The sequence below is a fragment of the Hyaena hyaena genome, unplaced genomic scaffold (assembly GCF_003009895.1).
Source record: "Hyaena hyaena isolate Hyena2069 unplaced genomic scaffold, ASM300989v1 scaffold_492, whole genome shotgun sequence".
Taxonomy (NCBI): Eukaryota; Metazoa; Chordata; class Mammalia; order Carnivora; family Hyaenidae; genus Hyaena; species Hyaena hyaena.
The window spans coordinates 834,002-859,010 of record NW_024081124.1 but is presented as its reverse complement, the minus strand read 5'-3'; the positions used below and the strand labels follow the sequence as shown (position 1 = coordinate 859,010).

At 62.7% G+C, this 25,009-nt stretch overlaps 1 protein-coding gene across 4 annotated transcripts in view; it reads left to right on the top strand.

The window, feature by feature from the left end:
• Positions 1–20,244, top strand: part of KIAA0753 (KIAA0753 ortholog) — a 39,411-nt gene extending 19,167 nt beyond the window's left edge. For 2 of the 4 annotated variants that reach the window (XM_039254461.1, XM_039254460.1), the window contains exons 8-18: positions 445–677; positions 2,116–2,273; positions 3,480–3,593; positions 4,372–4,461; positions 7,195–7,273; positions 8,162–8,242; positions 10,828–10,956; positions 11,611–11,692; positions 13,499–13,619; positions 13,976–14,200; positions 19,251–20,244. In XM_039254461.1, the coding sequence (XP_039110392.1) occupies positions 445–677; positions 2,116–2,273; positions 3,480–3,593; positions 4,372–4,461; positions 7,195–7,273; positions 8,162–8,242; positions 10,828–10,956; positions 11,611–11,692; positions 13,499–13,619; positions 13,976–14,200; positions 19,251–19,368 (1,430 nt within the window). In that variant the 3' untranslated portion in view covers positions 19,369–20,244. Of the gene's footprint in view, positions 1–444; positions 678–2,115; positions 2,274–3,479; positions 3,594–4,371; positions 4,462–7,194; positions 7,274–8,161; positions 8,243–10,827; positions 10,957–11,610; positions 11,693–13,498; positions 13,620–13,975; positions 14,201–19,250 lie in introns of those variants that run through there. The other 2 variants (XM_039254462.1, XM_039254463.1) reach the window with 2 other exon arrangements.
• The last annotated feature ends 4,765 nt before the right edge of the window (positions 20,245–25,009 follow it).

Sequence of the window (25,009 nt, the reverse complement as noted above, 5' to 3'; positions counted from 1 at the left end):
CTCTCAAACGGTGAGATCTTGACCTGAGCCGAAATTGAGAGTCAGGTGCTTAACTGACCAAGCCATCCAGGCGCCCTAAATGTAGATGGTTTTATTTCCTTTCTCATCACAAGTTGAATGTCGCATGAAGTTGAGACTTGATTCTGTATCAAATTAGGAGCCAGTGAAGGTTTTAAGAGGTGACAGTTAGTTACATTTTAGCAAAACCACGTTTGGTGGCCAGGTGGGGCAGTGCCAGGAGCCGCCTGTACTATAGTCAGGGGAAGGAGAGCACGTGGGAGCGGAGCCTCGGCCTCTCCGTCCGGGTCCACGCGGGAGTCACAGGGCGGCGAGTGACCTTGGGGCTTCCGGGCCGGAGGCCTGGAGCTCACGTGTGGGGACACTCGCTCGTTACCGACTTGACTTGAGTAGCACATCCTTTGTCCTTCTGAAATGTCCCTACAGATAAGTGCCAGCCTGGCGCAGCGCCTGCAGCGACCCAGAGGTCCGGGAACGGGCTCGGTGTGAGGGACGCAGACATCCTTCCGGAGGGAGCCCCGCCGGCTCCAGACCACAGCGCCAGCGTCCCCGCAGAGCCCGGGGCCGTGGCCGTGGCGAGAGCGGGAGCGGCGGCCGGGAGGCCTGGGGCTGGGAGCGCGGTGCCCAGGAAGAAGGAGGCGCCGGCGGGGCTGCAGCAGGTACAAGCGCTCCTTCCCGAGGCTGCGCGGCCAAGGTCACGGCCACTGGCTGGTTGTTGGTGCCGCCAGAGCCCCTGAGCCGCTGTCCAGGCTGAGCTGACTCAGCTCGGCTCCCGGTAGTTTTTGTTTATTTTTTTAACAAAAAAACAACCGTTTTTAATAGTGTGACGCCCAGACGTCCTCCCCCGTCCTGTTTGGTGAGATCTGCACTAATCTGATTCCGAGGTCCTCACTGGGGAGGTTCCTTTGAAGTTCAGGGCTTTTTGCTGCTGCTTGGGAAGGGGTGAGATTGGCAGGGATTGGGGTCTGGTTCCCGCTGAAGATAAACGTCGACAAATACTGATCACTCGGCACGAAACGGTGTCACAGGGTCAGGGCTTCCTGTCAGGACTCTGGGGGCAGCTGACTTGAAGCTACGTCACAGTTTAAGCCTCTGTTTATGGCGCAGCTGGACTGGCGAGCTGGCCCGAGGACCGCCCGCGCGCGGGTTCCACAGCCACCCCCAGCGTGTCAGGTGGCCCTGGTGACGGACAGGTCCGGGCTTGGAGCAGGGCTCCTTCCTTCCCGCACAGGCGGGGGCGGGGGCGTCACTGGGAGGTCGGGACCCAGCCTGTCGAGGGCAGCCAGCGCTTTTCCCTAGAGACGCCTCCTCCTCCTCCTGCGGAAGCCCGTCCAGCCTTCTGGAAACACGGGACGAGGTCTGCTCCTGTTTTACAGATGAGACACCAAAGACTCAGAGATGTTAGGGTCCTCACCAAGGAAATCATGCAGATGAGCTCTGCTTCGTGTTTGTTTAATTGGAGAAAAGCATCAAAATAAATATTATATACACACACACATATACAGACCTGTATATTATACACATATACATATGTGTATGTCACACACACATAACACATGCACACACATGTTTACTGTACAGCACACATACACAGAAGACACACATACATGCATGTGGACATATATGCACATCACATACATATGTACACGTGTACACACACGCATGTACACGTATGCACGTCTATTATACACAAGCGTACACAGACATAGGTACCTATAGGTATGTTATACATAATGCATATGTGCACGTATGCACGTACACCCACACACACATGTACATACATATACACATGTCATGCACATATATTATACATGCATTCGCACATACATGACATGTATGTACACACGTGTGTACACGTGAGTATACGCACATGTGTACATGTATATTATACATGCACACACACAAAGGTGGCAAATCCAGGGACTCCATCTGAACCCCCCCCACCCAGGGGACGAGGGTTCAGTGTGATGTACACCTGCCCCCAAATTTGCCCCAGCGCTCTCCACGCGGGAACACCCGAAGTCTTAGTAAGCCAGAGGTTAAAACGAGTCTTTTTGGTCCCCACGTGGCTTTAAGGTTCGTGTTTCCCTCTTACAGGGACCCCACAGAGCTGAGAAGGGCCGGCCGCCCCCACCCCGGGGCAGAAGCCGCGTGCAGCGCCCGACCGTGTCGTCCAGACTGAAGAGGAGCCAGCAGCCCATGAAGGCCCCCTGGCAGCCTCCACACCCCACGTCCCCGCCCACGTCCCCCAAGTGGTACGTGACCGCGCTCTCCCCCTGCAGGTCAGAGGTGACCTAGCGCATAGAGCTGCTGGAGCAGCAGCCGGCTCCCGTTTCGGAGACACGCTCACCTGGGCGAGAAACTCGGGCGGAGGTTTGGTCTGGAGGCCCGTTGGTTCCTCTCCCCTCCCTGGCCGTGGGAGCGTGGCCGCCGTGGGCGTGCGGTCCCCTGTGGGGTCTCTACGCGGTGACCTGAGGCCGGGAGCCACGCGCCTCTCACCGCTGAGTGTCGGTGGCTGGTGCAGGGCCTGACTCCTCATGGTTCTCGGTGGGTCAGTAAGTGTCTGCTGAGTGAATGAATATTTTAAAATAATTCTAATTCCAAGACAAGATGCTGAATCCTAACAGCGTACGGATCTCACTGATGCAGGGGACGTGAGGGTCATGTGGATGTTACCACCGTCCCCTCGTCCACTGCGCGTGGGGATGAGGCGGCATTGCAGAGCTGGGGGCAGGCGGGTCCTCCGGGGCAGCGGGTCTGGTCAGGTGGAAATAGTCCCTGGGGGATTGTTCAGCATAAAGGGTGCTTGTTTACCATGGGACGGAAGTTGCTGGAAGCATGGTGGAGCAGGGGCGTGGGGAGGAGGGCCCACCTTTCCGGAGGCTGACTGGGCAGGGAAGAGGCCTGGCGGTCCGGGCTCGCCACGCCATGGGACTCCAAGGGTGCCATGTGAGTGACAGGCGTGCCCACCCGCCCCCCATTTTCAAGCTGAAGCGGCAGCGTCCAGACAGTCCCTCCCGTGGCGGGGCGGCCTCTCGGTGCCACCGTGGGCTCTGCCGTCTTCATCCCTCGGCTCCGAGTTGCGTACTTGGCGTCTGTGTTGGCATAAAGCCGGGAATTCAGTTGGAAGCTCACAGAACGTCGGCCGGTGGGAGTTCAGGCCGCAGACCCCAGAGACCGGGCTGTGTTCGGGGTGCAGCTGGAGGGCGGGGTGGGCCGGCGGGTCGCCGTGCCGGGTCCGACCGCGGGAGGCCGGGGAAGAAATCGTGTCGTGTTAGGTCTGGGTGACAACGGCTTTGTGGGCGTTCAGCCCTCACTCTTTTCCACCTGACCCTGCGCTGGGGTGCGTGTGGCCGAGGAAACCGTCTCCGGGGACCCTGAGCCTGGACCCGGGGGAGCTTGGGTCCGGGGGCAGGGGTGTGGAGAGAGGGTCCGCAGCGTGTGATCTCCACGTTTCACAGTGCCGCCTGGCCGACGGGGAGGCCCAGGGACGCCACCAAAGAGAAGTGTGTCCGGCGGGAAGAGGCTCCGGAGGACGGGCTGCTGGGAGGCGCCGTCGCGCGCGAGGCAGCGAGGTTCGTGCCGCTGGCTGTCCGGCCTCTGAGTGAGCTCTTCTCCCGCGTGTCTGTAACCCCAGCTTCGCTGTCCAATGCTTGGCGAGCCCCCTGTCGTGCCTTCTTTCATCCACTCGGACGTCGTGTGTGCGCCAGCTGTCCGCCACTTCCTTGTTCGGTCTGGTGCCGCGGACGGCTCTGCGGATGCTTCTAGAACGGGGAAAAACAATTCCAGCCCCGAGACGTACAGTCACGCGAAGGGCAGGTCAGGGCTGTGGTCTGAGGCAGGTGAGGGCTGGAGGGGCCCGGCCGCGCCCTGCTGCAAAGGCCTGGGCGTCGTGGACCCGGGGACAGACTCGCGTGGGAGTGAGGTGAGAACATTCTGGAGGGGCAGTGACGACGAGGCTCTGCGTTTGTGTGGCCGAGATTGTTCCTGCGTTATGGGAAAGCAGAAATGAACGTGGGCCGTTAAGTACGTGGATGCTGCTCACACACCCCGACTGGCAGGTTCAAAGCCCTTCTGCGCCCCCCCACCCCCCAAGCTGTTCGGGGTTCGCTCTTTCGGTTTCATGTGACTCGGCTTTGCTGGAGTGGGGGGCCCCTCTGTCTGAACAGACACAGCAGCAGGGTCACTTTGTGGTTGGACAGGAAATCCCTAGCGGCGGGGGGGCTGGGGTGCCGTCCACGCCGGCCGCCGTGTGGAGCACCGTGCTGGGAGCTCCAGCAGTAGGGGCGTCGCTGCCGAGAGCCTGTCCGTGGCGATGGCGGCCCGCAGCCCTCACTCTGTTTATGTTCTCAGACTCGCTTGGCTTGACGCCGAAGCTCACAAAACACTGAAGGAGCTGGAAGAACTGAGAGCTGCGGGCGCGGACAGCGCGCACAGGCAGAGGTGAGCGCGTCTCCGCGGAAAGCCGCGGCCCGGCCCGCCCCCTCTAGCGGCCGTCGGGGTGCTCCCCACGTGGGCGGCGTCGATGGGCTGTCTGTGCCTGAGACGTCCCCCCGCCCCCGGGCCGGGGACCATTCGGGGGGCCTTCCGCCCCGTCCACTGGGCTCGCTCGGCTCCGTGCAGTAGGACCGAATGTGTGGCCGAACCCCAGGCCGCGGGAACGGGCAGTGCTCGCTCCTGAGGGGCCGTGGGCACTGGCCGGCCGTGGCTGGTCTGATGGCTGCACCCCCAGACCCCGTGACCTCGTGCGGGGTTTTGCTCAGAAGTATTTCTCGTGTGGAGTTTGCTACTGAGCAACGGTGGCAGTTCGGGGGAGCTGCCGAGGGGTCCCCGCGTCCTTCTGGGTGGCCCCCCTGAGCCCACTCTCGGCGGGGGGAGGTTGATGCACGTGTCCGGCCCGCGTGGCGACTGTGCAGGTACGTCGCCCCGGCGTCAACCCTAGCGCAGAGCTGCTGCCCAAGCGGGTTCTTGATGCTCGTAGAGGAGGTTGGTGCTCCGACGCGGTGCTGGGGCCTCGCCCTGAGGTCAGCCGAGCGGGATTCTGTCACCGCCCAGGACGGATGCTCGTCCCTCCTGCTCGTGAGAGACCCCCGTCTGGAGGGAAGCCACGTGGCCTTAGGGTTGGAAGGTCTCATCGTCTTGCTGATGCTCCCAGGCCCTGCGGCCTTGCGTCCGTACGCAGTCTCTGCAGTGGGACTGTCCCGTCCCCGCTGGGCGGTGCCCCGGGACCCCTACCCACTGTCCCCCAGCCAGATGGCAAGCCCGCCGTGCCCGCTTGGCCCTCGAGCGGTCACACATGGTGAATGCACAGACAGCGCCTGCGGCCGGGAACAGGCTGTCACGGACTGTCTGCACGCGCCTCCCTCAGCCACCCCCTCCTCCCCCAGAGCGAATGCCGTCTCCACCTCGTTCATCTTTCATCGCCTCCACCTGGACATCTGTCCCTATGGACGTATCCCTGATGGACGCTGTGTGGTCCTGAGAACTGAGAAGCCAGTGCAGACCAGGGGCAGGGCTGCTGGTGTGAGATGGGGCAGGCGTCCGGCTCCCGTCACACCTGCACCGCCCTGGGCCTGCATCCCAGGAGGTCAGGGGCCAGGTCAGGGGCCAGGTCAGCGGGGGAGGTCAGGGGCCAGGTCATGGGCCAGGTCGGCCGGGGAGGTCAGGGGCCAGGTCAGGGGCCAGGTCAGCAGGGGAGGTCAGGAGCCAGGTCAGGGGCCAGGTCAGGGGCCAGGTCAGCGGGGGAGGTCAGGGGCGAGGTCATGGGCCAGGTCAGGGGCCGGGTCAGGAGCCAGGTCAGGGGCCAGGTCAGGGGCCAGGTCAGCGGGGGAGGTCAGGGGCCAGGTCATGGGCCAGGTCAGCGGGGGAGGTCAGGGGCCAGGTCAGCGGGGGAGGTTGGGGGAGGTCAGGGGCCAGGTCAGCGGGGGAGGTTGGGGGAGGTCAGGGGCGAGGTCAGGGGCAAGTCCCTGTTCTCTGGGTGTGAGCTCCTTGTCAGGCAGCTGGGGCTCTGTGGTAAGTGTGCTTCCTAATGGTGTCTTGATGAGGAAGAAGTTTCAAGTTTTGGTTAAGACCAATTTCTCAATTTTTTATTTTTCACTTAGTCTTATTCAGTGTCTGGTCTTAGGAATCCTCCCTCATGCCAGAGCCCCAAAGGTGTTCCACGCCTGCCTCTGGCTGCTCTGCAGTCTGAGCCACGTTTTCGCATCCGTGGCCCACTCTGACCAAGTGAGATGCAGCGCTGCTCACAGCGCACTGGCTTCCGCGTGGAGACCTGCCGTCCAGGCGCCACCCGGGCCTAGCTTCACTCTGGGGCCTTTCGGCGGACCACCCGAGAGGGACCCTCATGTCGGTCTTTAGGCCTTCCCTGGGGGCGGGTCAGAGGTCAGAGTGTGCAGAGAAGACCCCAGAGGGTGAGACCTGGTGTCCCAGGGGCGGCCAGCCTGCCTGGGGGGCCTCCTCTCTCTGGGAGGGCGCCTGCCCCTCTGCCCTGTCTCGTGTCCGTTCGTGCAGAGGAGGGGCCCCCAGACTTCCCGAGGCGGAGCTGGGCGGGCGTGAGTTGTGCCGGGCAGGGAAGGGCCCCCGGATCCTCCTCTCAGCCAGCCTGGGCTCTCGCCACCCCGCAGCCCCTCCCCCCCCCGTGCCCGTCCCGCCAGCCCTGCACCCGTGGGGCCAGCGGGGTGCATGTGGGTCGCGTGCTCTTGGCTGTCTCGACCTAGCTCGGCTGCCTATCCCTTCTGTCCCGTTTTCCATTTTCCCCTTGCTTGGGGTTCACGTCCAACTCCATGGTCGCGGAGTCTGGAGATGGAGCAAGATGAGTTAGATTTGTCCGGGCTTCTGTCCTCTTCGGTTGTTTAAAGGCAGCCGTCACTCTTTGAAACCGTAGTGAGAGCCCAACATGTGTGTTTAGATGTGAAGACGTGTCCTCAGCGGGTCCGGGGCCAGCAGGGTCGCATCTCCTGGGAGCTTGTTGGAAATGCCGAGTCTCGGGCCTCACACCACCGGCACGTGCATCTGCATTTTACCAAGATCCCGGGGACTTTGCGGGGCCCTTATGACTGGGGGAGCGCGTCGGTCTTATAATCATCTCATTTCCCTCCACCTGGGGTAGTACGTCAATGTACAAAATAAGATATTTTCTTGCTTTTGATTTTAACTTTTGATTTTATTTCCACACAGTGACTGTGCCGCCCAGTTAGCAGACAAGGTAGAGAAAGCAGTTCTGGGGCGTCTGAAGCCTCTCCTGGTCAAGGCCCAGGTAATCCAGCTCATCTTGTTGGCTTGTGCTTGGAATGTTCTGGAATAAAAGGAGGTCCCTTCGGAGGCCACACTGACCTCTGTGGGGCCTCGGGTCGGCTCGGCGGTGGGGGCTGCGGGGGCTGCGGATCCGCGCGGTGCGTGTGTGGATGTGCACGGGCCGCCTCCGCCGCTGAGGGTCCTCGGTGTGTGTGAGGGACGGACAAGGGGAAGGCAGAGTCCCGCTTCTGAGAAAGGGGGCTTGTAGTTTGGGGAGTGAGCTCAGGTGGCAGTTTCCATTCTTGATCCGGTAGATCCGTTGGTGACTCTGGTGTTGTGTCCTGGGCGCTCTCGCCTCAGTGGTTTGGGACGATCGGCCGTTTCCCCAGAGAGGGGTGCTGGGACCGGGTCCATATGCACGCCGCCCTCTCCCTTAGGAGGAGCTGGCCCGCGGCGTCAGCAGCAGGTGCGCCCCGGGCCTCAGATCCGCCGGCCCCGGAAGCGGTGTCGTCCGCGTGAGCAGACGAGCCCGCAGGCACGTTGTGATCTCACGCGCGGGACGAATGGTGCCGTGGGTCCCTGAACCGGCCCCCGAAGTCCTGTTTCTCTGGTGTAAGAAATGCGTGATTGTTACTAGTGTCCCCAGAAATCTCCGGGGTACAGAGCTGGGAATGCTCTTAACGACCCCGTCGTCTCATGTTCCCATTTCATCGCTGGGGAGACCAGAGCAGAGACGTGTTTCCAAAGTTGAGGGAAGACCAGGGACAGAGGACAAGGATCCACACGTGGTATTTATTTGTACGAGGACACAGCGCCCAGAATCGCAGGTCCACGCAGAAGCTCCCGGAACAGCTCACGGCCGCGGGCTGCAGGCTGGTATGATTCACGATGTGCTTGTCCGTTTTCACAGAGAGTCAACTCCTCTCTGGAAGCGGATATGCCGAGGGACCGGCCGCCAGCACACCCGGCGACAGCGCCGCCTGCACACGAGGTATGTACGGTGGGGGCGGTAGCGCACTGGCGGATCCTACTCGGGATGTCGGTTTTCCTGTGTCTTGTCAGGCCCCCCGCGGCCCTGTCCCCTCCTGGGGACAACAGGTGGGTGCGGCGCACGGCTCAGGGCTGGCTGCCTCCTGCCCTTCCCTCCGGCCCAGCTCTGCCCAGGAGGGGCCTGGCCTCCTCCGAGCGAAGGGCCCGGCGCGCAGTGCCCGGCGAGCGTGTGTTGAGCGCCCGATAGTGACCAGGGCTTGGCCTAGCTCGGGGAAGAGCTGGCCGGGGACAGTGGTGACATGGGGGAAGTTGAAAGTCACCTCCGGAGGACGTGTGCCCAGCGTTTGTGGGAGCGCTCCTGCCCCGCCTGGGCTCAGGCCGTCGGCTGGGAGCCGCAGGCTGGGCCGCCGAGTCTGCGTGGCCTTGGCGTTGGCCCGCAGCCCCTGCCGTGCGTGCTCGGAGCGGGTGTGCGGGTTCCGGCTTGGAAGGGGGAGCACGCCAGCGCAGGGTGCCGGGGTCCAGGGGAAGGCAGATGCGGAGCGGGCATCCCTGCTCTGGGGACCGGGTGCGGGCCTTGCTGCCGGGTCTTCGCCACTGTCCTTTTACTGCCCCAGCATTTGGTGACAGGCGTGTGAGGTGAATCCGCGCTGACTGGAAGCGGAAAGCCTGCGTTTAGCTCGTGCCCGCCGGGCGTGCCTTGTGCAGCATGGCCTCCACGTGACGCGTCCTTCCCTGCAGAGCATCTAACCTGGGAGGCGTCCCGAGTGACCCTCCGTGCTGCCAGCAAAGTCCGTGTGTGGGAGGTGTGCCGGCCTTGCACTTGAGAGTCGCTCCATAGGTGCGACATCCGTGCCAAGTGCGTCAGTTTGTGCTCGGGGTTAGACGGCGCCACGCGGACCGTCCCACGCGGCACCCGGGAGTCTGTGTGTAAATAACGGGATAGAACAGGCGGGAAACCTCATCGAAGTTGGCGTGACAATGTAGGAAGTCTTGTTTCCTGTGTTAGCTTGTGAAATCCTGTGAGTCCTTTGACACCAGTGTCAGCAGTCACGTCCTAGAACGGAGAAGACCTTTGCACACCTCGCGAGAGAAATACAACTCTCGGTGGGTCTCTGGTGGACAGCCGCCTCGGACACCAGGCAAGAGCTCGTGGAGGCACCACCGTAGCGCGTCTGTCTGGCGCTGCCTCTCTGGTCATCCCCTGAGCACGTGGAGTGGGTCTTTCCAGAATGCATGATTTTTTTAAATTAAAAGTTAGATATGTACATGCCTAGGAATTCATACGCTTCAGCAGGAGTTTAAGAAGTCAAACCATCCAGCTGACAAAAACCGTACACTGTTTGGTGCCCAGCTTCTTTATGTTTGGTGTTGCCTGGACGTCATGCACAGACAACTTCTCATCATTTTTAAGGGCAGGCAGTATTCTTTTTAAAAAAATTTTTTTGTTTTAATGTTTGTTTATTTTTGGGAGAGAGACAGAGCACGAGCAGGGGAGGGTCAGAGAGAGAGGGAGACACAGAATCGGAAGCAGCTCCAGGCTCCGAGCCGTCAGCACAGAGCCCGACGCGGGACTGAACCCACGAACGGTGCGATCATGACCTGAGCCGGAGTCGAGTCGCACACTTAGCCCCCAGAGCCCCCCAGGCACCCCCGGCACACACGTTCCTTACAGATGTGCAGTGCTACACGTGCAAATACTCACGTCTCCATTAACCAGACCTGTGCTCCTGGGTTAGTTTTCTGTGGAGTCTTTGTAATTTTATTGTATTGATTATACAGCTGATTGTTACATAATTTTAAGGTTGGGGATTTCCTTATGTCCTTATTGGCCATTGATACAGTTTTTTCCCGTCGTCTGTTGAAGGTTTTCAGATCGCCCCGAGGGGAACTGTTCCCCGTGTGCCCCCGTGTGCGCGTGTGCGCCCGACCCTGCCAGCTGAGGCAGGACCCGTGGTTCCGCGTGGTGGGCGAGGGCGAGAGGGAGGGCAGCCGTGTCCTCCGGGCAGGGCCCGTCCAGGGCCCGATGCCGTCACTTCCGGCAGACGTTCATGTTCCTAGTCGCACGTGAGAGTCAGGGCCGCGCACGCAGCGGGTCTCCGCGTACTGGGGCGCGCACGCAGCGGGTCTCCGCGTACTGGGGCGCGCACGCAGCGGGTCTCCGCGTACTGGGGCGCGCACGCAGCGGGTCTCCGCGTACAGGGGCGCGCACGCAGCGGCGCTCTGCTCACTCGGGCGCGCACGCAGGGCGGTGCTCCGCGTACGGGGACGCGCACGCAGGGCGGGAGGCTCAGGGCGAGCTGTCCGCAGGACGCAGGCTGGGGACCCGGTGGCGTCGCTAACAGACCTGTGACGGGCGTCGAGCCGGAGGGCCCGTGTGAGGCTGGGCTCTGGGACGGGACGCGCGAGACGCCGCGCGTGGCTGGCGTGAGAGGAAGTGGCTGCTTTCCCGACCGCAGGGCCGGCGACCCCGATCTTGTCGCCGGCAGCGAGCGCGGGGCCGGGACGGCTTCGGGCGCGAGGCCGCGGGAGGGGCCGTGTCCCTGCGGCCCGGCTCTCATCGCGCCCGCGCCCCCCTTTGCTTCGTAGGAAGGCGCCGCGGCGCGCCGCGCGGCCCCGGAGTCGGAGGCCCCGGAGTCGGAGGCCGCGGCCCCTGCGGCGGGCGGCAGGGACAGCGCGTGTCTGGAGGCCATGATGCTGCGCATGGAGGAGATGGAGGTGAGGCGGGGGCCGCGTGTCAGCGCCCCCCCGACAGAGAAGGCGGCAAGTGAGGGGACCGGGGCACGGAGCCTGCGCCCGCCGGACCCCGGCACGGGCCCCCGCAGGTCGCGCCGGCTCTCCTTCCCCCGCCCGGGGGCGTCCTCGGCCGGGCCGGCGCGGAGCAGGGAGCCCGAGGGCTGTGTGCGGGCTCGGCGCCCCCCGGCCCCGGCCCCGGCCCCCCGGAAGCTGGGGGAGGCCCATCTGTAGATTGTGGTTCCCCAACCGTGTAGCTGACTCCCCTTCCCGGGGGTGCCGCGGGCGCTCTGGTGCTCTGCGCGGGCGTCTGCAGCCTCGCGTGGAGCCGACTCACGCCGACGGAGGGCCCGGGACGCAGCTGCCCGCGTTTCGGGGCTCAGGGGTTCGCGCGGTCGGAGGGCGCCCCCACCCGCGGGGGTGTCGCGGGCAGTGCCGGGCTCCGCCCAGTCCGGGGAACGCGGCCCTCCCTGAATTCAGACCCTGACTCGGGACCTCGACGCCTTCCTGGCCGGGCCGTTGCCCTTTTCTGGCCACGTGTCTGTACCAGCGGGGTCCACTGAACCCCAACACGTGCTTGGAAGGAAACTCCTCTTCTCTCGTACATTATGCTTTTTTTTTTTTTTTTTTTTTTTAAAGAAATACCAGGAGACCGTTCGCCAAAGATACAATGAAATTGTATACGCGGATCCTCGTGTTTGGACGCAGGAAGGCAGAGCTGGTGAGGCCCCCCACGTCGTGTTCTGAACAGTTTCGAACACACGGGAAGGTTGCGAAGGTTTGGCCGCGCACCTTCTAGGCGCCGCTCGTCCCCGTGTGTCTGCTCTTCCTCCGGCCGCGGCCGGCGGGCTGGTTTTGGATGCAGTTCGGGGAAGGTCCCGGCCGCGCGCGGCGGGCCGTTGTGGCTTGTGTCAGCAGCTCGGGTTTCATGTTTCTTCATGGCCTTTTTTCCTTTTGAGATAAAATTTACATGTAATAAAAAGCGCAGCCCATAACCGTGTCATTGATTGGGTTTTAACAAATGGATACACCTTTGATACCCAGACTCCTGTCAAAATTCGGACCAGAGTCACCTCCGAAGGGTCCCTGTGCTCTTCCCGCACCCCCCACCCCAGGGCCCGGTGTGCTGCTTGCGCTGCAGGCTAGGTTGTCTGTTCTAGAATTTTCACAAACAAGTGATGCTGTGTGTGTGTGTCTGTGTGCACACGCTCTTGTCCATGGGGGATTCCGTGTGAACGTGCTCATGTCCACGGGGGGGGGGGGCGCGTGTCCCGTGTGCGCATGCTCTTTTCCACAGGGACCCCGTGGGCCGTGAGTATACTCACGGTGGGTAGTGTTTGCACGGACCTAAGTTGTGCTGCTTTTGGGGAAACACCTGAGTGGACTTGCCGGGTCACAGGCTACGTATGTGTTTAACTTTGTAAAAAACTGCCCAGTCTTTCCCCAAAGCGCCATCCTGCGTTGCATGTTTGGGGTCTTTAATTGTGGCTGTTCCAATGGACACGTACCGATGTCTCATTGTGGCTTTAATTTGATTCTTGACAGATAATGACGTTTAGAACATTTTTGTTGATTATTAGCCACTGGTGTATCTTCTCTCATGAGGTATCCGGATATTTTGTACATTTTAAAAAATTGTGTTGTCTTTTTTATTTTTGAATTAGCGAACTGGAAATATTTATTATTAAATTTAATACAAGTTATTAAAATAAATTCAAATTTTCTATTAAAATTATTAAATTACATTATAATTAATATATAATATATTAATTATAATGGTTATTAAAATAGAAATTATTATTAAATTCAATAAGTAAATTATTTATTAAACTTAAATACTGTTATTAAAATAAGTTTTTGAATTATACAAATTTTGAATTAAATGAAATTTTGAGGGAGCTCCTTGTCCCTTCTGAGTACAAGCTGTCAGACCTGCCTGGTGGTGGTGGCATCCCAAGCTGACGGAGATGGAATCCACAGAGCGTCACACTCACCCTGTGGAGCCCACAGCGCAGGGGTTTGCCGTGTGGTGGGAGTTGTGCACACATCCCTGCGGACTATTCCAGAACACATCCACCCCCTGGGGGCTGCGTGCATGCAGTCTGGCCCTCAGCCGCCACGAGTCTCCTCAAATGTTTGCAGATATTTTTCCCGTGTTTTGCTCACCTATGTGTTTTCTCAAACATTTTTTATAGGCAAATACCTTTAATTTTGAAAAGTCTAACATCACCTTTTTTTGCATAGGTTTTCTGTTTTTGATCTCAGAAACCTTTGCCTGCCCCCAGGTTGAGGAGAGAATCTCTCGTTTCCTTCTAGAAGCCGTGTGGCTTTAGCTCGTGTGTGTAGGTTGACGGTCCGTCCTGAGGAAAAGTGCATGTGACGTGCGCGGAGGCTAAGGTCCCTTGGCCCCTTTGTTCTCGGGCCGGTCGCTGGGAAGGCATCTGCGTCCCCCCTCACCTCTGCGAATCGGCGGCTCGGAATCTGCGGGCTGGTGTTTACCCGCGGCCCCTGTGTGCCTCTCTTCCAGAGCAGGTGCTCCCGGCAGTCGGTGAGAGGCCCCTCTCTCCCCATCCGATCAGGATCGCCAAGAGCCCCACTCCCAACGTCCCGAGGGTGAGCGTCGTGCTGGGAAGACCCCGCAGCGGCAAGTACGTGGCGCCCAGTAGTGGCCCCCAGTGATTCTGTCTCGGGGTTGATCCAGCGGGGCTCCGGGACGGCTTGGGGAAGCGGAGGCTCCATAAGGGCTTAGCGAGCGCCGTGCCCGGAGGTGGCGTTTCTGGGGCAGCATCGCCTGCTGTGTGAGTCCCCAACACCCCTGCCCGCAGAGCCCTGGGACGTGCGCGACAGCGATGCCCACACGGGGTGGGTGTCAGGGGCCGCGGGGTGTTGGCTGTGCTCAGGCAGAGAGCGAGATGAGCCTCTGCTCGCCAGGGCGTTGGGCGGAAGGAGCAGCCCCCCTTGCTGCGGGCCATCTGAGCGTGCTGGTGATTCCTTGTTCCCTCAGCTCCCTGGATGCAAGTGTGGATGCCAGCGAGGAGTCTGAGAAGAGGGAGGCTCCCCGTCCGCCCCTTCCAGAAGAACCTCTGCGGCGGGAAGGCCGCACGGCCCTCTTGGTGCCCCCGGGCTGCTGGCGCAGCATTCACGACTATTGCAGCCGCTTCGAGCAGCATCTCCGGGTGATCGCGCACGAGGCCGTGGGCGCCTTCAACCCCTGGCTGTTGGCCGAGAGGTCAGTACGGTGTCCTGGCCTCAGTTCACAGAGGGCTGGCGGAGGGCTCCGTCTGCTTGCCGCCTGTTGGGGTCGGGGAGAGGACACGGACCAGGCAGCAGACGGGGGCGCGGAGTTCGCGGGTGGGCTGCTCTGAATACTTGAGATACTTGAGGGGGGCGTCTTTTAGGTAAACGGTTCATCGAAAGACCTGTAAATCCACTCTTTTATTTTTTATGTATTTACTTATTTCTTTAAGGTTTATTTATTTAAGAGACAGAGCACAAGCAGGGGAGCGGCAGAGAGGGGGAGACAGAATCAGAAGCAGCTCCAGGCTCCGAGCTGTTGGCACAGAGCCTGATGCAGGGCTCGAACCCATGAGCAGTGAGATCATGACCTGAGCCGAAGTCAGATGCTCGACTGACTGAGCCCCCCAGGCGCCCCGGAATCTACTCCTTTTAAATGTGGCCCCAGTCAGATCCCTCATGGGCGTCACTTGGTTGCAGAGCTGTGGCTGCCCCGTCACTGAGCGGGTGCTGAGCTGTGGCCTGCGCCTGGACGGGTTCAGGCACGTGCAGTTAGCGCCTCTCTCATATACCAATTCCTTTATATACTTAGAGCCTTTCCCGCGCTGGCGGGCACCCAGCTCCTCACCTCCGCCCACCGCGCCGTTCGCAGAATTGCACCGGTCAGCGGTCCTCTCTGGTGCGACGGCCACAGCTTGTGTCTCCCTGGCGTCTTCCGCCTCAGACCCCCCTGCTTCCTCTTCCCAATTCTGCCACATGCCTTCTGTCCACCCCAGTCGTGGGCATCTCTCCTCTGCCCTTTCTTCCTTCCTCTCCTGGGAGGATTTTGCATCCGGCTGCCCGTCTCCCATCACGGTGGGCTCTTGTGTCCAGCCCCACGGGTTTACCCTGAGGTCCCAAGACCTCCCCTGACACGGTGCCATCCAGAACGTGGAGACCTTCGTTCTGCTTGAGCTGTGCATTTCCTTTCTGCCTTGCGTTCTGTGTTCCCGAACGCGCTGTCTCCCCAAACCCGCCTGGGCCGGTGCGGCTGACGGCGAGGTGGCGTCCACAACAGGCCGGGGCAGGCGGACCCTTCCATGATCCGCGATGCATTTTGTCTGTCGTTCTGCGCACGTAGGGCAGCGCTGCCAGAGTGTGGAAGGAGTAAGGTCTGTACGTGTCTCCCCTGGCGCCCTTGACCCTCAGGCGGCCGTGCATCCGAACGTTGCAGCCCTGCGTTCTCGCTGGGCCTCGTTCCTCACGTGGGCGCTCGCTCCCAAGGACAGGCCCGTGCTGACCGGGCCTTGGAAGAGCAGCCGGGACAGCTGGCTCGGGGCGGGCCGGGGGGGGAGCGAGCGCAGCCTTTCTCTTGCTTTTAACGTCTCTACCCTCCTCACACCCAAAAGCATGCTGTTCCCATGACGAAAAGGAGCAGGTGACATGGGCCGGGTGTAAATAGTGTGCTGGCCAGAGGGGGGCCCAGGCTGGGACGCTTTCAGGGGACGCAGACTCACCAGCGGCCGTGAGGACTTGTGGGGAGAGGGCAGGTGGGAGCCGCGTGTTTATCTCCTTCCTGAATCCGTGGCCTGGCCCCGCGTCACCGGGCCACCACACGGGAGGCGTGAAGCCGTAAAGGACGGCAGCGAGGAAAGAGCCAATGACAGAGCTGAGCGCTGGGACCAGGGATGAGGGGCGCCGGGCACCCGCAGAGGCCCCGTCCTCAGCACTGCGGAGCTGTGACCACACGCGCCCACCATGGCAGGGCCTGGGCCGCTACCCGGTGTGGCCTGAGGAGGCAACGGCCTCAACACCACGTGCACTAGAATCACATCCTGGAGACGTGAAGGGAGCGATTATGCCAGGAAACAGGTGGACACCAGAGAAAAGAAGCTTCTAGAGAGTAAAATAACGGAAATTAAAATGTGGGGAATGTAGTGAATTTACTGGGAAGCTTCAAAGGAAAATGTCCAGTCTCTCAGGAATGGAATACAGAAGCAAGAAAAGCCCTTAAAACTTAGAGGATTGTCCGAAGAATTCCCGCTCAGGTGCCAGGACGTGGGCCGCAGACCCATGGCTTCAGCAGCAGGGCCGTGTGTCTCACTGTCCCAAGGCGGGGCCGCATGCGGCGGGCTGTGCTGGCGGCCTGCTTTCTGGATCCACGGTGGCCTCTTCTCGGAGCCTGAGTGCCTGTCTGCCCCCGGGGCCGAGGCTTTGGCTGCTTATCTTGCGGGGAGACAGACGTTCGTCTCTGAGGATGGGCTCTCCGCGGCGCACATGTGAGGAGTGAGCCCACATGGCAGAAGGCACGTCGGGGCCTCGTTGTGGAAAAGGCATGTGAGGAGCACAGAAGGTTCCAGAGAATTCATTGGGCCCCTTCCAGCGTCAGAAGGAAGAATGGCTACAAGGTATCAGAACAGCCTCCCAAAATGAGCCTTGAATTCTGTGCTCATTATGTCATGTCTGCGGGTAGAATGAAGGCGAGTTCCGGAGTGCTCAGCGTCCGAGAACTTGGTTTCTGTGCCCTGCTCTGTGGAGGGAGGATGGGAGCACACCGGGCGGGAAGGTAGGAAGCGAGGCGCAGCCAGGAGCCAGGGCGTCTGACCCTGTGGGAGCACCTTTCTGTGTCTTTGGTAGTTTGGGTGAGTTAGCGACGGACGCAGAAAGCGCAGCAGAGTGAATATGGCAGTCGCTCGTGCGCACACGCACTCAGAATAATTCGGTACGGGAGCCGCATCAAAGGGGAAGGTATCTGGAAGCTGCTCGCCGACCGGAGTGGCCGGGGTCCCAGAGAAGCCGGCGGAGGCCCCCCTGTCTGGCCCTGCACCGTCAGCCTGCAGTGCAGGAGGGCCATCGTCAGACCGGGCAAGTGGGAGCCCAGGGCTTGCCAGGGTCACCTGTGAGCTCCCCTCCCATGTGGCGGGGACCCTGAGGGTGGCACTCTGGGCACGGAGGGCCCTCCCCCCCGCACAGGCAGGAGCAAGCTCGCTTTTTCTCTGCATATAAGATTGTCAGGACCAGGGGCGCCTGGGGGGCTCAGCCGGTTAAGCGTCCAACTTCGTCTCCGGTCGTGATCTCACGGTTCGTGGGTTCGAGCCCCGCGTCGGGCTCTGTGCTGACGGCTCAGAGCCTGGAGCTTCTTCAGATTCTGTGTCTCCATCTCTCTCTGACCCTCCCCTGCTCACACTGTCTCTCTCTCTCTCAGAAATAAATAAAAAACATTTAAAAAATAATAATAAAAAAAAGATTGTGTCAAGACCCAAGTCGTTTCTACACTGTTGGATACAGCATGGGACACGCGGTGGAAAGTCTGCAGGCAGCAGAGAGTCTGTGACAGGGACAAGCCCACGAGAGCCCCAGGCCCTCGCGCTGTGAGGCGTGGACACCCGCTGTGTGCCCAGAAACAGACCATGTGGGAATTTGGCGGAGAACCGGGAGCTCCACTAAATCTGAGCAGACGTTCTGAAGCCGAAAAATACCGTTTCTGAAATGAGGGGTTTGTTGGACGGGTCTGATGGCCGAGTGGCCTCCTCGGAAGAGACTCGGAGCCTCGGACAGAAGATGGCGGCCAGGCAGGTGCGGGGACGTGGATGCCGAGGAGGGAGCTCGGGTCGGGCAACACCCGCTTCTTGGTGGGGGGGCTCCGAGCGGAGGCAGCGGAGGCGTCGGCCGAGGGTCCCCCAAGCTGTGAAAGCCCGAGCACGAAGAATAAGAAACGCACTCGTAGTCACATTCCAGTGTTCTTGAAAAATGAAAGAAAATCTAAAAATCGGCTGGAGGCGGGAAGAAGAGAAAGCGGAGCAGCGGAAGCAGGGCCGGGCGGGTCTGAAGCCGCACGGGGAGGGGGGAGGAGGGAGGCTGAGGACGTCCTCGCCGTGGGGACGGTAAACAGGTGTCGTTCGGGCCCAGCAGAACCGGTCCCAGGCGGGGGGTGCAGGGAGGTGAGTGCGTGAAGCGGGGAACGTGTCCCCGGGTGCGCGTGCGGACAGCGCCCACGCAGAGTGTCCGTGCTGCTCCGAGGCCCGCGGCTCGCGTGCGAACACGGTCAGAACGTCCGCGGCCCGGCGGGAGGTCAGGGGCGGCGCTGCGGGCCGGGGCGGCCGGTACGGGAGGGGCAGAGCGCGTGACGCCCAAGCTAGCGGCAGGGAGAAGCTAAAAACCCCGCAAAGTCCAAAGGAAGGCGAGAGAGGAGAACAGACGGAAAACAGCGTCTCAGAAGGAGGAGCTCAAATGTGTCAGAGTCGCCTCCGGTGGCACCGAGCGCCGGCTTTGAGCGCCCTTGTCTCTGACGAGCTGCCAGGGCCCCTCGGGGACACGGCTGCTTGGGGGCCGGGAGCGCGAAGGAGGGGCCCGGAAGCAGGGGCCCGAGCTCAGGGGCGGCGGCCACCGTGGCGGGTGCTCTGGTTGGTGCGGGGCGCTGAGCGTCACAAGTGACCAGTTCTGAGCGATGGGGGGGCGGGGCGTCCACAGGAGCGAGTGAGGGAAGGACCGTTGCTGGCGGACCCCGGCACGTGTGATGAGCTCGCGCAGCCGTCCTCGGGGTTTACGGGGGGAGCGGCGGCCTCGCCCCAGGTGGGAAGACTCACCGTCAGCAGCGAGACGGACGGACAGACGGACACACTGAGGGGACTCGGCAGCCCCCGCGTGGCCTCGTTCCAGAGGCAAATGACCTGCGTGACCGCGAAGAAACCTCAGAGGAGCCCAGATTAGGGGACGTTCCCCAAATAAGGGCCTTGCTGTTTAGAAAGCGTCAGGGTCACGAAAGGCAGACTGAGGGATGTTTCCGGTCTGCAGGGTGAGCTGCAGAGGGGGCAGCTGGTGCTGCGGGTCCCGTGCGTGAGCGGGTGCAGCCGGGGGGCCAGGGCGCACCGTCTGTCAGCGGCCCTGTGCGGACGGTGCCCTCGCCGTCCCGGCCGCGGGGGCCTCTCACCTTGGGACTGAGTTTGCACGTGAGACCCTCTGGGTGAGCCTGTGAGGGGCGGGAGGGGCCCGCGTGGCGGCCCGCGAGGGGGGGTGAGGGCGGGGGGCCGCGTGGCGGTCGCCCTCAGCTGTCGTTTGTGTTCCAGCTTCTCGGACGAGCTGGCGGACGAGGCTCTGGGCGCCGTGGCCGCGGAGCTGCAGGACGCGTGCGAGGACCACGCGGAAGCCGTGTTCACGGCGGAGTTCCTGGAGGCCGCCGCGTGAAGGCCGTCTCCCTGGCGGGAGGCCTTGACCTCGGCTGTCGCTCCAGGCGGGGCCGCTGCCCTCGTCGTCATGGCAGCGGAGCTGGTGGTTGAGGACGGGGGTGTCTGCCGGGGCCCGGGAATCGTGACCCGCTCCGGACGTGTTGTTTTCCCGCCAGGACACTGGCGGCACGTCCCATGGGTGGTGGGAGGGCCAGGCTGCCGCCGAGCTCGCGCCCCTCCCGCCCCTCCCGTGTGCCGCGCCCGTCTCGCTCTCAGCCCTCACGGTCCCCGGTGGACGTCCGGACGCACAGAGCTCTGAACGGGCGCGCGGCTCACGTCCTGCCTGCGGCCCGCACGCCCCCCCCCCTCCAGAGCCCCGCAGAGCCCCACAGGGGAAGCCCATGAGAGCTGGGGGCGCCGGGTGCCCTCGTCCCTCCCCTCCCCTCCCCTCCCCTCCCCTCCCCGTCAGGATTCATTCACCGAGAGGAAAGCCTATGATTTGTCAGAAACGGGGAAGGCAGGTGCCTACGTTTTCTCAGCCGCCACCTGCTGAGGCCCCGCCCGAGCACAGGAGCCGCAGCGCCCGAGAATCGCGAGCGCCTTCATCACCCGCACGGACTTTTCTCCGAGTACACGTGTTTCAGGGGACGCTGTCGGCTGTCCCGTCACCCAGACCTGTGCAAAACTGGGCTTTGTTTCGTGTCTACTCTCTTAAGCATCACACGGTCTCCGAGGCACAGATGCTCCCAGGTTGCTGGAAGATCCGACGGGCGGGGCGTGTGCGCACGTGTGCGTGTGTGTGTGCGCGCGTGGTGGGGCGCCTGCCGTCTGTAGCTGGAGTCCTCGTGTGCTGGTGTCTCTGTGACTCGTAAAATAAACTCAGGACTTTAAAGTGCGGGCACGTCTGAGATGCTCGCGCCTTTCCCCGCAGACAGAGATGCGCTTCACAGAAGCCACGCGGGCACGCGCTGTCCCCGTGCCCTCAAGCAGCGGGGACGCCGAGGAGCAGGAGGCGCCGGAAGGGCCTGGAGGCCGCGCCTGTGCTCGGGGCCGCGTGGGCACCACGTCCCGGGTCCAGAGTTGGCTCAGGCGCCCTGCCTCCTGGGCCCCAGGCAGCCTGCGGGGACGCGTGTCCCTGTCCGAGGGGGCGCCCGGCCCAGCCTGCCCTTTGTTCCGAGCGCCGCCCCCCTGCCTCTGTGCGGGGCCTGCGTCCCAGCCTCGGCCCACGGGGCTCCCCGGCAGCCTCTCCAGAGACGGGGACAAGCCGCCGGCGGTCACCTGCGTCGTCGGCGAGTGCTGCGCAGCCGCGGGCGGCAGGCCCCCTCGAGCGGCCCCCAGGCCTGGTGCCCGGTCCCCGTGGTCCTCTGGGCCCCTGTGCGTCGCTCTCGGCTGCACAGCCCACTAGCGTTCCCTCTGCGTGGCCGGCGTCCCCGTGTGCGGAGACGTGACGCCTGGGCGCCCGGCCTGGGCACCTGCCTCTCTGGTCTGTCTGCTCCCAGGACGGGGTCTCCGCCCGCATGTGCCTGGCACCCGGGGGGGGGGGGGTGTTCTCCTGGGTCGGCATGAGGAGGAGGCCCCCTCCCCCGGGACAGGGTCTGCGGGGGGAGCTCCGTGCCGTGGCCTCTGCCGTGGACGCCACCGACAGCTGCAGGCCCCACGTCCGAGGCTGGTGCAGCGGGACGCCGGGTCCGAGGGCGGCCGTGAGTGGCGCAGGCATGGCCTCCGCTCTCCTCCGCGGCGGTGCTGGGGGCCCGGGAGGGAAGGTGGGGGGTCTTCCGCCTTCTCCGGGGCTTCTCTGCCGCTGAGGGGCTGAAGGAGGAGGGGGGTCTCAGCGAAGCCCTCGGGGCCAGTGGGACAAGAAGGGGCTCTGGACGGGGTCGGGGGCTTCCCAGGTTCCTGGGCTCCAGAGACACCACAGCAAGACAGTGACCGGCCTGTCACCTCCCAGGGACCTTCTCCAGATCCCCTTCCCCACCCCTGCCCTCACCTACCTTCCCCTCTGCCCCCCAGACCCCCCAGGATCTTTCCCTGCAGCCCCTCCCACACTCTCCTGGGCCTTCCCTCGGGCTGGGGAGGGGGACGCAGCTGCAGGCGGGACTGGGTGGGACCCTCGGGCCCAGTGGCCATCTCGAGGAAGGGAGAAGTCGGGGGGGGCCACGGCTCTACCTGCCCCACAGCCCGGTTTAGGGGTCCCCTGAGCCTGGGCTGACAACCCAGAGGCCCCTGCGGAGGCTGGGAGGGAGGCAACAGCCCACAACCCGCCCCCCCACGTGCTGTGCATCCTCACTTCACATGTCCCTCCTCGCCTCTCCGCACCCCTGCCCCCTGTGCCTGGAGAACCGGGCTGGTGGAGGGTCGGGATCCGTGACCTGAGCTCCCGTGGGACCTCCGTGCCTCGGTTTCCTGATCTGTGACTCGGGGTACGGGAGGATCAAGGGGAACACCTCCGTGCACAGCCTGGCAGACGGTAAGCCGTCGCTGGACCCTTGTGGGAGGGAGCACGGGCCGGCCTCACGGCCTCAGTTCCCGGGGGCCTCCCGGCCTCCCTGCCCCCCGAGGCCCCTGCTCGCCAGCCCCGGTCTCTCCCTGCCTCGCCTTCCAGCCAGCACGAGCCCTGGGCCGCCCCGACGATGGGGCCCCTGGGTCACCCCTTGGCGGGTCTGCCGGCCGCCGCCGACCGTGGCCGACCGCGCCCTCGAGGCCGAGGAAGCCCTGGCAGGCGGGGGCGCGGAGAGGCGTTCGGGGCAGAGCTACCGCGGGCCTGCGTGGGGTTCCACAGACACAGTGACGGAAGCTAACTCGCCGAGTCGCCCTCTGACCCCCAGCCCCGCCTCCACCCTCTGTCTGTGTCTCAGTCAACCCCGAGTCGGTCCTCAGGCCTCAGCAGGCGCCGCCCGTGGCAGCCACACCCCGCCGCCCTCCCTGCGGGGCTGGAGCCGGAGCACAGCCCGCAGAGGGCGACGGCCACCGTCCGCTGCGACCTGGGGCCCGGCTCCCAGTGGCCTCCGTCGCTTCCGGGGCAAACACTGAAGGGGCGATGACTAACCCGCCGCACAGGTGGGGCCAAACCCTGGTGAGATGGGGACTGAGTCGCCAGGTGACCGTCCCCTGCACGAGGTGGCCTGCAGGGCCCCGCGTCCAGCCGGCTCCTCCGCCAGCCCGGGCAGCCGGTGCCCTCGCCTCCCGCACCGGGCCCTGCTGGGCTGGACAGGCCGGTGCAGGTCCTCGCCCGGTGGCCTCAGTGAGCCCTGCGTCGCAGCCATGCCTGGGCCCCTGCTTCCCGGAGGCGTCCTCTACAGGCAGCGCCCCTGCCTGCGGCGGAGTCCCCAGGGACAGGCCCTTCCTTCCCCTCCTGAGCCCTGGGCTCTGACCCGCCGGCTCACTCAATGTCCCCGTGGCCCCGTGGCCGGACCCTGGGGAAGGGTGGCTTCCCAGAAGGGAGGCAGGGCCCCACTCCCTGAGCCTCAGGACCGCGCGGCAGTCGGGGCAGGCCTGCTGGGGGCGCCTCAGAAAGACGGGCAGTTCGTGCTGCCCGCCCGGGGACACAGGGACGGTGGGGACCAGGCCCGCTGAGGCCTGAGCACGATGGCGGGTCCGCCCCGAGCACCCTCGCCCCGGTGTCCCCTGCGTCCTCCGCATCTACGCGGGGAGCCTGCATCCGGTCCACCCTCAAGAACCCCAGCCCGAGACACATGTGTGGGGTCTGCAGGCGTGGGCTTCCCCAGGGAGGATCAGGGTCACTGCCCCGACGAGCACATGGGCACACAGGGGACCCGCGGAGGCCGGCGCACCCTGAGGCCCAGCGGGCGCGAGGCGGAGGGCCCCGTGGGCCCCGCTTGTCGGCCCTCATGGCCGCCCCGGTCATGGATTCTCTACCTGCTCCGTGTCACGTGTCTACATGCTTCCGAGTCACGAAGGAATCCCTGATGCGGGGCCACTGAGCGGTGCGGCCTCGCGAGGACAACCCAGTGTGACTTTCTGTCAGCGTGGACCCTGTCCCGGCCTCTGCAGGGAGGCGAGGCCCATGCGCACAGTGGTGCTGCACCGCGTGGCCACACCGCGAGGGGCGCTGGCGCACGTTTTAATGAGCTCACGGTCATTCCCAGCTTCAGACAAGTGTGCGTCCTAGACACACCTCCCCCCCACTGACAGAGGCCTGTGTCCCGGCTGTGCAGGGGGATTGTCACGGTGCACATGTATATAGACACGTGCACACACAGTGCACATGCATACAATACACGTGCATGCACACATACATATGATGCTGCGTGTGCACACACAAGTACACACACAGTGCACACGTATATAAGTGCACACACACATACATATGATGCTGCATATGCACACACGTACACACACACAGTGCACAACACACATCTACACATGCACACACACATCACATGGATACACCGCACGCATACACACACATCACAGGCATACACCACATGCGTACACACGCACACATCTACACGTGTACACACACACATCACAGGCATACACCACACACATACACACAGTGCACACATATACATGTGCATGCAAACATACATATGATGCGTGTGCACACAATACACATATATACACAGTGCACAACACACACACATCTACACATGCACAGTGCACACTCATACAATACACATGCATGCACACATATGCTGTGTGTGCACACACGTACACATATACACACAGTGCACAACACACATATACAATACATGTGCATACACACATACATATGCTGCGTGTGCACACACACACAGTGCACATGTATACAATACACGTGCATACACACATGATGAATGTGCACACACGCGTACACATATACATACACCATGCATACGTATACATGTGCATGCACACGTACATACGATGCTGCATGTGCACACATGCGTACACATATGCACACAGTGCACAACACGCACACATCTTCACGTGCGCACACACATATGCATACACCACACACGTACACACGCACACATGTACACCTGCACCTGTCAGCACACAGCTGGGTTCGGGGGCTCACCGCCCCTGGGTCCAGGCAGGCGGGACGCCTGGTTGAGGCGGCCCCTCCATGTCACGCTCCCTGATGTGTCCGTGTGCCTTGCACAGACTGTCGAGGGCATTAAACATTTTTTTTGAGGGAGAGACAGAGTGTGAGCAGGGGAGGGGCAGAGAGAGAGGGAGACACAGAATCTAAAAGAGGCTCCAGGCCCCGAGCTGTCAGCACAGAGCCCGACGCGGGGCTCGAACCCACGAACCGTGAGATCATGACCCGAGCTGAGGTCGAGCGCTTAAGCGGCTGGGCTCCAGGCGCTTCTGGAAGCATTTCCTCATCCCTGAGGTGGACGCAGGAGGGTTTGCTGCCCGTCTCCTGCAGAGCGCATGCGGGGCTCACGGTGGGGGGGTCAGCGGAGACCCCGACTCTGGACCCAAGGCCTGGGTCTGGTGCACGTCTGTTTCTCCCTCTTGATGCAGGAGAAGCCTCGCGCTTCCGGCTCCAGGACGTCCGGCCCGGCGCCCGGTTCCCCGCATCGTCCGCCAGCGAGGCTTTGTGGGGGTTTTACTCTGTGCAGCTCGAAACAGGGCTGCGCTCACAGTCACGGCGCCCGGCTTCCCTGCGTGTGGAACAGCGGGACGTGGCAACACGGAAAACCGCCCGCGGC